The sequence below is a fragment of the Ovis canadensis genome, chromosome 25, assembly GCF_042477335.2.
Source record: "Ovis canadensis isolate MfBH-ARS-UI-01 breed Bighorn chromosome 25, ARS-UI_OviCan_v2, whole genome shotgun sequence".
Taxonomy (NCBI): Eukaryota; Metazoa; Chordata; class Mammalia; order Artiodactyla; family Bovidae; genus Ovis; species Ovis canadensis.
Window position 1 is genome coordinate 26,934,743 of NC_091269.1, and position 15,714 is coordinate 26,950,456.

General features: G+C 43.8%; 1 protein-coding gene across 1 annotated transcript in view; it reads right to left on the reverse strand.

Moving 5' to 3' along the window:
• Nucleotides 1–1,276: 1,276 nt before the first annotated feature.
• Nucleotides 1,277–15,714, reverse strand: part of HEATR1 (HEAT repeat containing 1) — a 52,907-nt gene continuing 38,469 nt past the window's right edge. The window contains exons 30-45 of the mRNA XM_069571606.1: nt 15,074–15,304; nt 14,227–14,353; nt 12,868–13,028; nt 10,298–10,344; nt 10,070–10,193; nt 9,315–9,455; nt 8,521–8,810; nt 7,401–7,551; nt 6,277–6,435; nt 5,986–6,120; nt 5,737–5,841; nt 5,487–5,655; nt 4,666–4,820; nt 4,013–4,171; nt 2,522–2,630; nt 1,277–1,574 (exon numbers count right to left, since the gene is read on the reverse strand). Coding sequence (XP_069427707.1) covers nt 1,486–1,574; nt 2,522–2,630; nt 4,013–4,171; nt 4,666–4,820; nt 5,487–5,655; nt 5,737–5,841; nt 5,986–6,120; nt 6,277–6,435; nt 7,401–7,551; nt 8,521–8,810; nt 9,315–9,455; nt 10,070–10,193; nt 10,298–10,344; nt 12,868–13,028; nt 14,227–14,353; nt 15,074–15,304 — 2,352 coding nt within the window. The 3' untranslated portion in view covers nt 1,277–1,485. The remainder of the gene's footprint in view (nt 1,575–2,521; nt 2,631–4,012; nt 4,172–4,665; nt 4,821–5,486; nt 5,656–5,736; nt 5,842–5,985; nt 6,121–6,276; nt 6,436–7,400; nt 7,552–8,520; nt 8,811–9,314; nt 9,456–10,069; nt 10,194–10,297; nt 10,345–12,867; nt 13,029–14,226; nt 14,354–15,073; nt 15,305–15,714) is intronic.

Genomic DNA, 15,714 nt, shown 5'->3' on the forward strand with positions numbered 1-15,714 from the left:
CCCAGGCTTATTTTTTTCCTTCAGAAAAGAACATCAGAGGGCCTGGCAGATGGCAGAAACTGTGGACCACTTAGAAAAAAAGAAAAGCCCCCTTACCTTGTTTTAAGTCTTAATCACAGTACATTTTCCTTTTATGTGGACAAACCTAAGTCAGACAGTTCTTTGATAGAGTAAATATAAACTCTTAAGATCATTTTTAGAAAATAAGGTGTTACCATTTATTAATAAATCCTGTTGTGACATTTCGTAAAGAGAAATACACACTCCTAGCAAGCTCTGTCTCCAGACGCAGACCAGCCTTCTGCTTGTCACAATTCCACACTAAATTTCTATATTAAATTAGATCAAGGGCTTTCAGACTTTAACAGCTTTGGAACAGTTCTTAGATGCCTTAAATTTTTAAAAGGCATCAATTAATGTCTTAAACAAAATAAAGGCAGATTTAATTCCGCTTGAACGTTCTTTCTAGCTTCATCATGACATGGTATAGAGAGAACTTTAAAGCTTTGAAAAAATTCATTTACTTTATTCCTCAATTCTTGGTTAACTGCCAGTGGAAATGTGAGCACGTCTGACTGGAGGGGCTCCTTCTTGCTACCGAGGGTTTCGAGGCCCTGGCTTCTCGTAGGATCATGGGGTGTGGTTGCTCTGTAACAGTCTATTGCCTCCACCACCACCCTGCCCCCAAGAGACTGAAAGATAAAGGAGAGACAGTCCGGAGTAGAAGATGCATTCCAGAACTACCTGCTCTGCGGGGCACACACAAAAATTAAGACTGAAGTGTTATCCACCCAGAACGAAAAGTAAAAATCCAGTGGCTTCAGGGCTGAAAGCATTCTTGTTGGGGCTGAGTAACTGTCATTTTCTTAAAGAGCTACTTTGAGTGAAACCCCTGACATGGATACCATGTACAAAGCTATTCCTTTACCACGAACGTTCAGGCTTTATAGTCCAAAGGCAGGTCAGCTTTGAGTGCTGGCATCAGACACGCCTGCAGTGACAGCAACATCGATCGGGAGAGACTGCAGTCCGTGCTGGGGCTTCCCCAGTGGTGTAGCGGCACAAGAACCCACCTGCGATGCAGGAGACCTGGGTTTGATCCCCAGGGTCGGGGAGTTCCTTTGCAGGAGAAAACGGCAACCCACTCCAGTATTCTTGCCTGAAGAACCCATGGAAAGAGAAGCCCGAGGAGCTACAGTCCAAAGGGTCCCAAAGACTAAACAACTGAGCACACACTACCCACATGATCAGCGCTGAACAAACACAGCAGTCTGTATAAAAATACCACGTATCATTTACTCTCTGTAGATTCTGTACAACTGCCAGGAAAGGCTTCTGTGGTCGCATAGATCAGGTGGGAATTTGGTAAAGACATCCAAGTAGGGTTAAGGCACCAAAAGTAATATGGTCCTGAACACCCAGAATAAAGAAACGAAAAAGCAGTCTGATCTCTGAACAGAGTACGAAATACCCAAACCCAGAGTTTCAGAAGTAGCTCTGGAGAGGCTCTCCCAGGATGGTTTCCAGCTGCTGGATGGTCTTCTGGCACTGGTGCTCTACCTCTTCACATTCATCTGAAAAACAAAATCAAGTCAGTCTTCCCGCCTCGGTTCCCATCAGCCTGGGTCTGCACATCCTGCTCTCGCTGCGAGTCCCTGAGTCAGGAGAGAAGTGAAGCCCAGCACTGAGGCGGAAGCCACCCTGAAGTCCCTCCTGCCTGCCCCCCCGTCTTATGGTCTTAGACTTGGGAAGTGGAGAAAGGCCCCAAACAGTGGTGCACAAATGAACATTCCCGACACCTAGCAATGCCGCTCTGTTTCGTCATTCACACAGCCCCTCCCGCGGCGGGGGAACAAAGGTGCAGGCACCTGGTTTGGGATGCGCAGTGAACACCCAATGTGAGAGCATCTGTCCTTGCCTCCGCCACCCCTGCTCGTACCTGTACTATTTCCTGGGCTGCACGGTAGCACCGTGCTCACTCTGCTCTGTGTGCAGAGCTGCGCAACCTGAACTTCAACCCCAGTTCCACCTGTCATACTTGTTATCAGATAGATTACTTAATCCTGTTAAAGCCTCTAGTTTTTTCCTTTATTAAAAAGGGGGATAAGGGCATGTGCCTGGTGAGGATTAATGAGCTCATCCACACAGAGTAAGTGCTGGGCGTTAACAGTGCTACTCCATCGCACCCTTAGTGGCACTGGATGTTTTGATATAATAACCCTGCATGTGTGGACCAAAATATTCAATCATAGTCATGTATGAGGTTAAAGCAAAACAATATTATAGTCTGTACTGTCAGCCAAAAACACAGAGGCAAAGATAGTAAGGATTATGCTGTAAACAAATCTCAAATGAAGAGGCATTTGCTTTCTAACTGTTCCCTCCACCCCACTCAAAACGGAAGCTCAGCCTCCAGGCAAAGGGCTGGAGCCAAGAGCTCATCATAGTCTCTCCAAACGGGCATTCCCACTGGGCACATTCCCACAGAGGTTTAATTACTTCTTAAAAGATTGGGAATTACCTTCCATCAATTCAGCTAAGAACGGAATGGATTCTGGTAACAAGACGATATAATTCTCTCTCAGTTTTTCAGCCAGTGCTAACACAGTTATCAGAGCAGCAAATCGAACCTGAAAAGATGAAGAATCATTTTTTTAAAACCAAAGAACTATTATAGCTCTGTTTGTTAATTTATGATCTAACTTGAGACATGCTCTGAATTTTAAACTGTTATTTCACTCTCTCCATTCAAGCTTCATCTTAGCATACTAGTTCATTTAACAGTTTGAGATCTGTTTTATAACATGGGCAACCTTGTACGTCAGAGCCTTTCAATCTGTGTTCCAGTACTGCAGGCCTTTTATGTGAATGTTTTTTTTGGTAACATTTTCCTTAAACAAAAACAGTAAAAAAGCCACGTGCAAATTTGAGTGTGTCATCAAATGTGCCTGCACTGGAGCTGCTGGCTGCCTGGCTGATGCCCACCTGGTGGGCGCGTGCCCGGCCACTGCAGGCAGGACTCCTGCCCTCAACCCCGCCGGGGGTCGCCGTGTGGCGGTGTGAGGGCTGCACCCTCCTCAGCCTGACTGGGAGACACTCAGTGTGTCATAAATGTCCCGGCTTCGGAGCTTAAAGATTGGAGTGCTGCTCACATGTCTTGTCTGTGACAGGAACCCAAGTTCCTTGCTTTGTCAACAGCTGTTTGCTTTGTTAGTCATTCACTCTGAAACAAAAGCCATGTTAGTCCTCTTTCCGGTTTGGGGTAATTTAAAGAATATCTGGATACAGCAAAGTGAGATGTTTAAAAAACATTTGCAACTGCCTATGTTCAATCAGGATTTTCCTGATCTGGGCCAATCAAAACAAGAAGTTACAATAAATCTAATGCAGCCACTTTGTACGAACCTACAATTTAAAATGTAGGGGGTACACTGAAGAGCCTCACTGTTTCCATTACTTCCAAAAAACTAAATGCTGTGAATTTCAACCAATAAATCTATTAATAAAACACTGCTCTGGTCTGTTTTATCCACTGAAATTCCAGTGTGATAATCAGCTTGAGAAATGGTGACCCATCACTAGGACAGCTTGAAAACTTCAAACCTCCACACATCACCGCCCCACGCTGATGCACGTTATTCCACAAAGTCCTAGGCCTGCGATGTGTATACCACAGGATAATACACTGCTCTAACTCAAAGGAATGGTCTGTGAACAAACCCAGCATGAGTCTGGGAGTACACTGACATGTAAACGGTGCTTAAGAAACACGAGGAACTAAGGTCTTTTCAATACTTAAAAGTATAACGCATTTTAGTGGTCCTGTCTAACACACCAGGGGCGTGGGAAGGACTGCTATTTATAAACGGTCTGTAGATGGAATTCTGGTTTCTCAGGGTCAGTCTTCTGCCTGACACAGGCCAACCCCTGGTGCTAAACGCAGCAGAGCAGGTCCTGCGCCTGCGGCCACGGGGCAGGTGCGCAGCACCCATGTGGCACCGTGGCGCCTGACCTTGGGTGAGGAGTCCCTCGTCTTCAGCAGAATCTGGTAGTTGAGGGGCTTCCAAAGTGAGTCGTCTGCCACGGCCACTGAGAACTGGGCGAGGCACGGCACCAGGTGCCCTGTCACCCGCTCCTGGAACTTCTCTTCGCCTCCAAGCCTGTTTTCCAGCTGTTGACAGTGAGACAAGGACAGCAGTGGGTCTCTTGCTGTTTGAAAAAAATACTCAGCATATGTGGTATTCTACTATCCTTCCTAATAGCAGGCTGAAAAACCAGGTACTATTTATTCTATTACTCTCTCTAGAGCAAACTTACCACCTTTGAGGAACTCAAATGGAATCACAGCCCATAGCATCACCCCCCTCTGCAGAAACAGAGAAGAGCAGCCAAACCCTTACACATTCTCAAGAAACTCAGTTTTTAAGAATTAAAAATTTAATAAACCTTAATCATGCCTTTTATTTGAAAAATTAAAAACTCGGTCAATGCCACTGTGAAGACAAGTTACATTCATGAGAAACATGAAATCAGTTTTGAAATAAAAATTTCATAAAAAGGAAAAGAAAACCCAGCAAACTGTGGTTCTGGTCAACATAAACCCTGTAGGCATGTACCACTCACTGACTGTCCCAACTTTTAACAGCAGATGGTTCTACTGGTTACCTGATCCACCAGGGGCATCATCAAGGCTTCTGCTCTCTCTTTACTTAGAAAATGCTGGGTGTCAAAAAGGAAGATTTTGTACAAACAGTTCAGAATAAACTGTAGTAGCAAGCAGCACTTTTCAGGATCATTTTCAGAGTCAAAAAACGCTTCATCTGTAGATTGGGGAGAGTGAAAATGGAAAACCCGTAAAAAGCTGAGTTTCAAATCTCCAGTGTTCAAATTCATATCACTATTACAAGAACTATAAGTAGAGGGGCATTTCTAAAATGATCTAGAAATCAACCAGGATGAAGGAAAATGGACGTCTCAGGGGACTGGCTCACTTTCAGAGTTGTTAACATTCTCAGTTGTTAAGATTGCTTAGTTTGGCAAATGGACTGCTTGTTATTAGCAAGCATTAAAGAATAAACCAATTTTAATGTTTTAGAGTTAATTCTAGAAGCAAAGGAATGACCTCTATTCTTCCTCCAAGTGAGTGAATTAATAGTGTGTGTGTGAAAGTTGCTCAGTCATGTCCGATTCTTTGTGACCCCATGGACTGCCAGGTTCCTCTGTCCATGGAATTCTCTAGGCTAGAATACTGAAGTGAGAGCTGTTCCCTTCTCCAGGGCATCTTCCCAACCCAGGGATTGAACCCAGATTCCCCACATCGCAGGCAGATTCTTTTACTATCTGAGCCACCAGGGAAGCCCCAATTAATAACATGCTAAAACAGTGTCTGACAACTGACTATAAAGTAAGAAATTTATCTTCCTTACTACACCTTGTGTAAGGTACACAGAGCAAGCATGCCGACTGACCTAGAGTCCGCTACCTACCTGTTTTGGAGATGTTCACCTGGTTCAAGGTATCAGCAAAAGGCTTCACTAGGTGACCAGCAAACAGGGTAAAAAGCCCTTTCAGTTTTTCAGCAATGCAATCTGCCAAGTTGTAAAATGTCAACAGCCTGTCCTTGGGAGCATCCTCTGTCTTAGCCCAATCAAACAGCTAAAAAGATAAAAGAGTAATAATATTAGTTTCTTCTATGGATCTTGTAACTGATATGTGAGTAAGAGAAAGAAAGCTCACCTTGAAGAACAGGGGTCTGAATGTGACCTCAGAAAGTTTGACCACCATGGCTACAAGACAGTCAATGATGTAATTTTCCGTTTTTCCGATTTCCTCCAGATCATTCTAAAAACAGAAGAGCTAATTTATTAGCCAGAGTACTGACATCTAGGTCTAACTCTGGCAGGTACAACAGGTTACACAGCTAAACTTTTCTCTGGCTCTGAGCTAGGTGGTAACTTCAGGACAGGCGGGTGGAAACACGCCTACCTCAGCGTGCTGGGTGCGGAAGTCCAGGGCCTCCAGGAAGAACGTGGTGAGCTCGGGCTGGTGGGAGGTGAGCTCTTCCTTCCTCATCACCCCAATGTGCTCACGCAAGATGCTCATAAATGGGCCCATGAGATTCTGAAAACACAGAGGAGATGTGCCCGTTTTTACTACTCCTAGAGTTCATTAATGCATCTGTAATGGCATTAAATAACCATATTCTTTAAATGAAAATCTAAAAATTTCAGTGCCACATCTCCATCCTCCCAAGTCTAATACCCTGTACAGTCTGACCTTCCAGTTCTTCTCAATCTGCTTGTATGTCTTGTTGATGGCTGGCAATAACACTCGGGGTGACAGCGTGGTAGCCAGCGTCTTTTTAAGGGATGTGAGACGCACATTAGCCTGGGAGGCAGGACCCATTTCACTAGTGATTTTCTCCAAGTGAATCACCTGTAGGAAATAACCACCACCATTAAGGCTACCACAGGTCCTTGCCGAGCGCGTCTGTCTACACATGTTGCACAGAGAGTTGTGCTGAGGATGGAGAAGCCAGTCCACGTGCCGGTGACTGAGAATGCTCAGTGCACTTAGCCTCACACAGAACTGCTCATGCACCAACCCCAAACAGAAGAATAAACAAAAATAAAGACATTTTAAATATTTAATGTAAATTAAAATAGAAAAAAATGGACAGACGCCTCTTTCCAGCGAGGAGTCAGGGATGCAGGCAAATGGTGGAAGGCAGGACACAGAGGGCAGGGCTCAAGACAGTGATCTTAAGAGGACAAGGATCCAGGGACCATGAGGAGAGCTACGTTCTTTGCTAAAGAATCTAGAAAGCTGCTCAGATGCAGAGGTCCCTTTCTTCACGATGTCTACCTTCAAGGTGTGGCTAGAAAGTATGTGAATCCATTAAGTCATCTGTGTCAAAGCAGCTAAGGCTCCTAACCTCATAAATGGCCAGTGATCAACACAACACAACAGATCGGGGGCCATTCTCAGGCATTTTCATTTCACTAGAAATGCCACTGGCCCACTGTCTGAATTGCAGCACAGGCATTCCACTCTGAAAGACACACCTTAGGGTTAAGAAACCCTCACGTTAGGAACAAAGCAGGCATGCCTATTTCTACAAGAAGCTCTATCAGCCCAAGTCCAAAGAGCTCACAGCAAAAGAAATCAGTAAAATACATCCTGCAAAACCAAAGAAGGAAAGAGCCTCATGACAAAGCAGCGCCCATACCAACGTCACAACTGAACTGGAGGGACGGCGAAAGCAAGAAAGGCACACATTTAGTGAGCAGCAGCACATCTCGTCAGAATAAGAGTCTCCGTGCCAAACAAAAAGCTTCAGGCACAAACATAATGATCAAATCTATAACGTTTCCCTTCCCCTACTGTGGTCACTGACTCACCTGAGACAGGACCCCTTCCAGGTAGGGGCTGATGAAGTGCGGCAGGGTCTCGACCACCTTCTGCAGGGCTGCCAGGGCACTGAGCAGGTAGACCTCACCCGAGACCAGCTCGCGGGTGCTTCTCATGGTTGTCAGCAGTGGCGGCATCAGGCTAGAAAGAAAGTTTCAAAACTTAAAGCAGAAACAAAAAATGGAAGATGGAATAGAAGTCACCATGAAAAAATCCAAACCGCCATCCGTGCCCCTTACGTTCTGACGTCCAAGCCCATGAAACAGCTATACATTTCACGTGACCAAGAGCAAGAGCTCTCCCAGGGCCCATAGTACCAACACAATATCACTTTACTTAAAAAATGACAATGTCTTTCAGCTGAATACTTGCTACACGTCAGGTAAAAAAGCCTTGCATGGAAGCAACTGTACTCCAATTTTAAAAAAAGACAAAAAAACCTGTTACTGGTCTACAAAGCAGTAAGTAACGAGACTGTGAGCAAGCTCTTAAACATTTATAGCAGTTTGGCAGTGATTTTATGTCTGTGACTCTAACAGTAATAAGAAATTTTGTGTGCCTGTGTTATTTCATTTTTCTAGTTGTTTTTACTATATTTTCTGAAAATAGCAGTCTATGAAATTAAAAAAATTTTTTAATCTAAAAAAGAAAAAAAGCCTTGCATGCACTGCCCCATCCTGCCCCATCATTACCCCATGAGACAGGCACTGTCTCGGTTTGTATGTGGCAAAGCTCTACAGGCTAAGTAACCCTGGCAAGGCTGCACGGCCAGCAGATACCGGGCCAGCGAGACAGCCAGGAGTGGCCACTTCCGGCGTGGCCGGCACGGGCCAGTCGAGGCCCGACCATGGAAGGGCTCCTCCATGAGATGGCGCTGCCACCACTGCTTCCTAGGGCTGCTGGTCCAGGGGAGCAAAACCTGCGGCAACGCACATCATAAAGGCAAATGAGAATGCTGTTTTCCAGTTTGAAGAAAAGATCACCTCTCCAACAAATCGAACTTTATGAAACTTCTACTAACGGGCAAAAAAAAAAAGTCACTACGGTTTTACTTCCCAGTTGGTAGCAGAAACCTTGTACGGCGGTCCTGCCCCAGTTCTCCTCGCATACCTGGGGAGCTGAGGGATGGCCAGGGCTTCCAGGGTGGAGACCACCTCGGCCACGCAGAGCAGGGCACTGCCCAGGACGTTCTTCTCCTCCTTTGCACCCAGAGCAATCAACCTCACAGTGGTGTTCAGCACTGGGACGAAAGGCTCTGGATTTTCTGCACCAAAATTCTTGCATAAGAGCTTTAAGGTATACAGAGCCGTCTGTCTGTTTATTGGATGGTCTTCTAACGTCTTTCTTTTATGCTTCACCATGGCCACGAGGACGGGGACCAGGTCGAGGAAATGGTAAATCTGAGGAAGACAGCCAGAATTCCCAAACAATTAAAGCTGCAAAGAAATGCTAGTCTTCTGTCCATTTTTACTGCTTGAGATTGCTTAAATGGAGATCAGACCAAGAAGTCCTAAGCCATACGATGATACACAAGCAACCATTTCCTCACTTGTGTTACTTACGGATAAATAAATCCATGTGCTTGCAATCAATTCTGTATTTATATAAAGCACCCTACCAGTTTAGAGTGAAAAAGGACTAGAACCATGCTAAAATTAAGGCAACATGTGGTCAATATTAAGCAAGAACTCCATTTAGTTCCAATTCCACTCTAATAGCTCTTTTAACACATATATAGTGCTCCTACCAGAGTTAACATCACATTTAAACACACAGGCATCACAACCTTATTGGATAATAACATACTTATTTAAATTGTACCATTAGAGAAACTACAAGGAGTTAAATGCAGCTCTGATAAAGCAAGGAATGGGTAATGGGTCTGTAGTACAGTCTTCACTTACAATTTTCTTCTTCCAGGAGGTTTTCTGCTGTAGTTTGTTGTTCAAAAGATCCAAAGCTTTCCGGCGAACAGACGGCAGTGGGTTCTCTAGCAGTCCTCTGATCACAGGGATGAAGGTTTCTGTGGGCAGCAAGGCATTGACCTACACAGCAGTTTCACATTTAACAAAAGAGGAAAATATAAAATACAAAAGGGAAGATGAATCATTTAAGACAGACTTCCACTCGCTGCACAGCTTCAAAATATGAGGCGTTTTCACACACCAATTCTTATCTAGTTCTTACACTCACGTTTCAGGGAGGTATGACTAACCAGATTTATCAAACACACAACAACAAAAGAGGATGCTATCATTAAGCTAACTGCTCATGCCACACAGATAAGCAGTTCAGCTCAATGTTAAACAGTGGTCCTGGCCAGTGATTTTACTGGTGAACTACACACCCCATCTAATAGGTTATCATTTATTCCACTTGAATAAACTGGAACATCATACAGTAGGATATGACTCAACATTTAAAGCTAATGCTTTAAATTTACTGAGATACACGATCTCACAATCAGTAGGTAAGCAACTGTTTTTCAGATAAAATGATCTCCAGGCATCAAATTCTTTTCCAAGAAAAAGCTGAGCTGCATTCTATTAAAAGAAGGTGTCACTAACTTTATTCTTAAAGTAAAACTTTCTGATAAAGAACTAGACAATGACATAGCACAGCAACAAAACACAGAAGATGGAGAGAAATAAACGCCCACCTTGTCCAGCAAGTCGTAAGCTTTACTGAGGAGTGCTCGCCAGAACTTCCCAGTTAGCTTGTCTGCATTTCTCTCCACGGACTGTGCTACAGCATTGATGTAGCCAAGAACTGTTTCTAGCAACCTGGAACACAGGAGACTCATGTGAGTTTTAACTTCTTCCAGCTTTCTGATTAAAAGTTTGAAATTATTTCCAAATACAAATTAAAGAAAGAAAGGGGAACATACCTCTGTTCCAGGCCTGTCAACACCTGAGGACCGCCACTTTCAACTACCTGATTTTTAAAGAACAATATGGACATATGTTCATTAGAACAATATGGAAGTCAGTGATGAAAAATCACTGAAGTAAGTGAAGTGAAACTTCAAAAATTCAACTCACTCCCCAGTGTTTTCTGATATTACAACTTAATCAGGTCCAAATCACCCCCATCATACTGTATTAACTCCACTTCCCTTAATTTATTTTGATTACATTTTATAGATATTATCTGTAAAGTACTACAAAGATTCAGAAAAATACAGCAAATGATTTAACACTTACCTATTAATTTTATGAAATGTTAATCTTTTGTGAGGCCTGTATCTAATTTTAAGATGTTAATAAACATGAAGGGTATAGCTGTGGTCCCCACTTTACTGCTCTCTAATCCCAATCTCCTCCCACCCCGAGCCCCACAAACTTCAACCTGCAGTGAAATGTCATTAGAGAGTACATACCAGGCAGCACCACGCTTTCCTTGATGACACTCGATTTGGGGGGGTCTCGCTAAGTGACTCGTGTTGCTCTAGTCACTTATTTTAACTGCACACACTACTCCTCCTGATGTATCGCAACCTATTAATTCACCTCTCTCTGTGGATATGTCACAAAGTTTATGTCACCCCCCTCATCCTTTTTTCCTTTAGTAACAGTGCTAAAAAGAACCTTTCTCCTTGAGCATCTAGCCAAGTTTTGGTAGAGAAAGGGAACTACTAGATCACAGGGGACAACATCCTCAACTTGACTGGACACTGCCCAGCGCTTCCTGAAGTGGCAGTACTGAGTCCCACTACCCAGCACTGCGCAGAACAATGATCGTGTGGCCACAGCCTTGCGGCTGCCTGTATTAACAACTTTACAATTTCTGCCAGTTTGATAACATCACAGTGGCATCCCCTTTAATCTGCATTTTCCTTCTTACTAAGGAGGCTGTTTCATCTCACTGGCCATTTGAGATTCCTCTTCAGTGAATTCGTATTGCTTGCCAACTGTTCTAATAGAAATGGATGCCTCTTGACTTATAAACAGCAATAATCTTGTCTTGGTCTGTGGTTTGGTTTTCTTTTCATTTTGCTTATGGTGGCTTTTTATTGAAGTTTTTAAGAAATTCTTCTCCATCCTCTGGTTATGTTTTCTTTGATTTTCTTCTCAAAGTGTCAAGCACTCCTTTTCACACTGAAGTTTTTAATCTACCTTTTGTTTAATCTAACTTTATATGTGACGTGAGGCTTCCCCCCCTACTTGGCACAAATCATACCAGACCTAGTCTCACACACTTCCCTCTCCCCACTGTCACACGGTGCTGCCTGGCATGGGAAGTGCTTCTTACATCACGCGGGTGTGGCCAGCTGACGTCCAGGCACACTGATCCACTCGCAGCATCAGGCACCACCGCCGTCCTCGCCTCTGCTTGACACAAGCAGTGTCCACACCGGTCACTCTCAAGCAAGCTGGCTTAGCTGATTACTAGCTGAGCAAGTCTGTCAAGTCCTTCTCTGATTCTTACACTTCGTTCCTTTAGCTGAGTGTGAACAGTGACCCAGGGCACCCCTGTTCCAAGCTCTGATGGGCACACATTCAGGACTCATGAAGTGTGGTATAAACCATGTCTTTATCAGGCCAAGGAGTTCCACTGACCTCATGATGCCGACGCTCATTGTCCTTAAGTCATGAGTAAGTACAGAATGCACTAAGCTGTTTGTCTGAATACTTCAGTGATCACAGATTTCCTCTCTTGATCAGTTCATGCATTATGAGGACAGAGATATTCAAACGCTCAGCCATTCTTGTGTTCCTGGTTGTGACCCTGTCTCTTCTTTCTGTTTCTTCCTGTCTTCGTTTCCATATGTACTTCTTTCTCTCTTGTTGTTTAAAGTTTAGCACACAAACAGAAAGGTGCACAAATAGTGTGTGCAGAGCTCACTGTATGTGGTAAAGAAACAACGTATTATCAGCACCTCAGAATTCCTCCCCTACCTGACCCCGACTCCTGCCCTCTCCTCCTTCCAAAGACAGACACCGTTGTTACTTCTAAAACCACAAGTGTGTTCTGCCTGTTTTTGAACTTAATACAACAGGAGCCACAGGATGCATTCTTTCTGCCTTCTTTCCTTTGATGTTACACTGATGAGTGTCAACAGCGTGTCAGTGAGGTTCACCCACGTCCAGTGACGATGACAGACACTTTATCCACTCCACTGCTGATGGACACTTGGACTGTTCCCAGTCTTGGCACCATCAATAACGCTACCATTGACATACTTTCCAATGTCTTTCGATGCACACAGTCATACACTCTGCAGGTATGTACCATTTGAGGATAGAACTGCTGAGCCACAGGGTTTATGCATACACAGTCTCAGTAGGTCGTGCCCAACACGTGTTCATGTTGAAGTGAGTAGCACTATTTGTTTTCTATTATAGGCATGCCTCATGTTTTCATGAGAGACTTGCCAAGCTATTTTTACTAGCCTAAATCACAATTTCTTTAGGAAAAGCAAAATTATATCATAAATACATTTAAAGAACATCTCACCTTTCTGATAAAATTGTTGGAAGCCAGGAGCTGAGACATGAAGGACACAGACAGAAATTTAAAATGCCGTAGCTGCTTGCTAGTGTGAGCATCTATGTTAAAGACCTGTAGCATTTCTTCTTGTGATTCGCTCTTGTTAGATACTGATTTGGGAATGGTTTCTGAAAAAGAACAACGAACAAGTGACCTCACTCATCTTCAACCTGATATTTTAGCGTACAGACACAGAATGAGCATGATAAATGCATACAAGTCTTAGAGAGAACTCTGTTATGCATAAAACACATGTATATTACTAAACATATCCATATAATATACATGAAAAGAAAGTGAAAGTGTTAGTTGCTCAGTCATGTCTGACTCTTTGCCACACCATGGACTGTAACCTGCCAGGTTCCTCTGCCCATAGAATTCTCCAGGCAGGAATACCGGAGTGGGTATTATAGCATTCCCTTCTCCAGGGGATCTTCCCAACCCAAGGATCAAACCTGAGCCTTCTGCATTGCAGCCAGATTCTTCACTGTCTGAGCTACCAGGGAAGCCCTATTATATATATATATATATATATATATATATATATATATATATATATATATATATAAATAAAAAATTAGTTATATCCACTTTTTCCTCTTTTAAATTAATGAAAGATATATTTACAAATAAAATATCCAACAGCCCTGAGAATGAGAGTATATAAGACAAAAGCAAACAAACAAAAAACAAGGCAACTGAGACAAACAAATGGAAGACAAAGATATTGCAAAGAGTCTGAACTGGCTCCACGCCCCATTTCTGAAGCTACAGAGGCATGTACTTTGATGGCCCACAACGGACTGAAGGAGGGTCATCCCTCCCCTTCAACATTTAAACCTAAAAATTGAGGACGTTTGTCCTTAAACTCTAAAATTCCACACTCAAATGTATCGAATATAAAAGGGGTATGTGTCTACTGGTGGGCCACTTACAAATCACTGTCCTAGAGGGTGAATCAAAATTCAAGCTTTGTTGTACTTAGCCTGTCACCACACATGGCTCGCATTTTAATGGAAAGCCAAGATACAGCTAATAAGGTCCTACTAACTTGCTGTCTTTTTACTATAACTCAACCCACTCAGAACACTCCATAGCCCACATACCGGCACAGAGATGCAAAAACCAACGTTTGAGGAATGCAGGTAGAAATCCTCCTTACTGTTTCCCACAAAGATCTGAGAAGGTGACAGCTATATGAATGACTGACTTCCTTTAAAAAAGCCTTCTAAAGACACGCCTTGGGTTCTGAGGATACAGTGCATCGTCTCCTGCTTCTCTCAAGCTTCCAGATCAAACAATAATTAACATCTGACTTACACCTACCTTCTTTGTCCTCTGGCAGCTTCAGTAAGTAGTCAAGGATAGTCATCAAGCTTTGGATCTGATGTTGGACACTAAACTCACAACAGACGGAAATCCAAAATTCAGTGTCTGCCTCTAAAATAGCATCCTGCGTAGAGGAGAGAAAGAAGTAATAAAACCGTACCTCTCCAATTTATATTACTTAACAAGTACAAATAAGGGAAACATTTTAAAAATACTTCTCAGCACACAAAGCCACTCCACACTGACCATAAGGATGGTCATGTGTATGACTAGAAGAATCAGATAGTGAGCTCCTTACATAATAAAGCCAACTTACAAGAATTAAGAGGTGTAAGTCCAGGATAAACTGCATTATGATTTCTGGTAGAACTGAATTACTTAACACAGGTTCTAGATCTATTCCTGGATCCCACTGTCTAAGAAGTCATTTAGAAACAGCCTTGGACCTGTAAGTCCCCCATCATCTCTCTCAACAGGGCTCTTCAAAACAGTTACCTGCATCTCACTGGCCTCTATAACACTGACTCTCCTCCCCTGCCCCGTGAAATGAGACACAGTTTAATTCCTGTACAGCCCTATGCTGTTGGGCTTAAAACAGACCCACCCAGCATGGCACCGACTGTTTCTTAAATTCCAGTCACCCACAGAAGTCCTGTTACTCCCAAGGATATTCAGTGCCTCAGCCTCTGGAAGTAGGTCCAAAGAATATAAAAAATGCCTTTAAAAGCACTTCTGAGCTCATGTGGATTAAGCATCACCAGCCACAAGTTTAAAGTGAAAAGTAATGCAAAATCTATGTGAAACACCTCCCATTTTCACTTGTCACCCCGCTCTGCACTCTGACCTTTTCTCCATAGGCGGCCGCCAGCACGGTTTTAGTGACGTACTGTTCAAAGAGCAGGACCAGGAGAACCCAGAGGAACCTCTCTGCACCCAGTGTGTCAACAAGCTGGACAAGGACGGGCAGGCGCCTGTGCTCGGGCACGTGGGGCAGCGCGTCCACAAACACGTTAATGATCTTGACCACGATGTCCTCCACGTTCCTCGTAACTTCGGCAGAGTTGCCACCATCAGACTGCAGGGCAGTAAGCAGGGGACAGCAAGGAGAAGCCAACAACTCGCCATGAGACAAGCTTTAAGCAGACTCGAAAAGGCTTTCTGATGTGCCCCCAAGATAGTCATCAAAGGAATTCTAACAATCAAAGACCAGTCAGTAGGTATTCAAGGAGTACAGACTACGTTTCCATGAGGGGGCCACAAAGTGCAAGACGTGAGCCCTGCCCAGAAGGAGGCACATCATCTCTGCCAGACACCACGCTCCCGTGAAGAGACTGCAGGGGCCAACCACGGGCCCTGAGAGCAAGGCTGCTCTTGGGGTGTCCAGAAAACCAAATAGGATTTGAGCTACACCTGGAGAAGGACGGTATAATCTAACAAGCGCAGCAGGACAAAGCCAACAGCCCCCTGATGCTTTCAGAATACAGT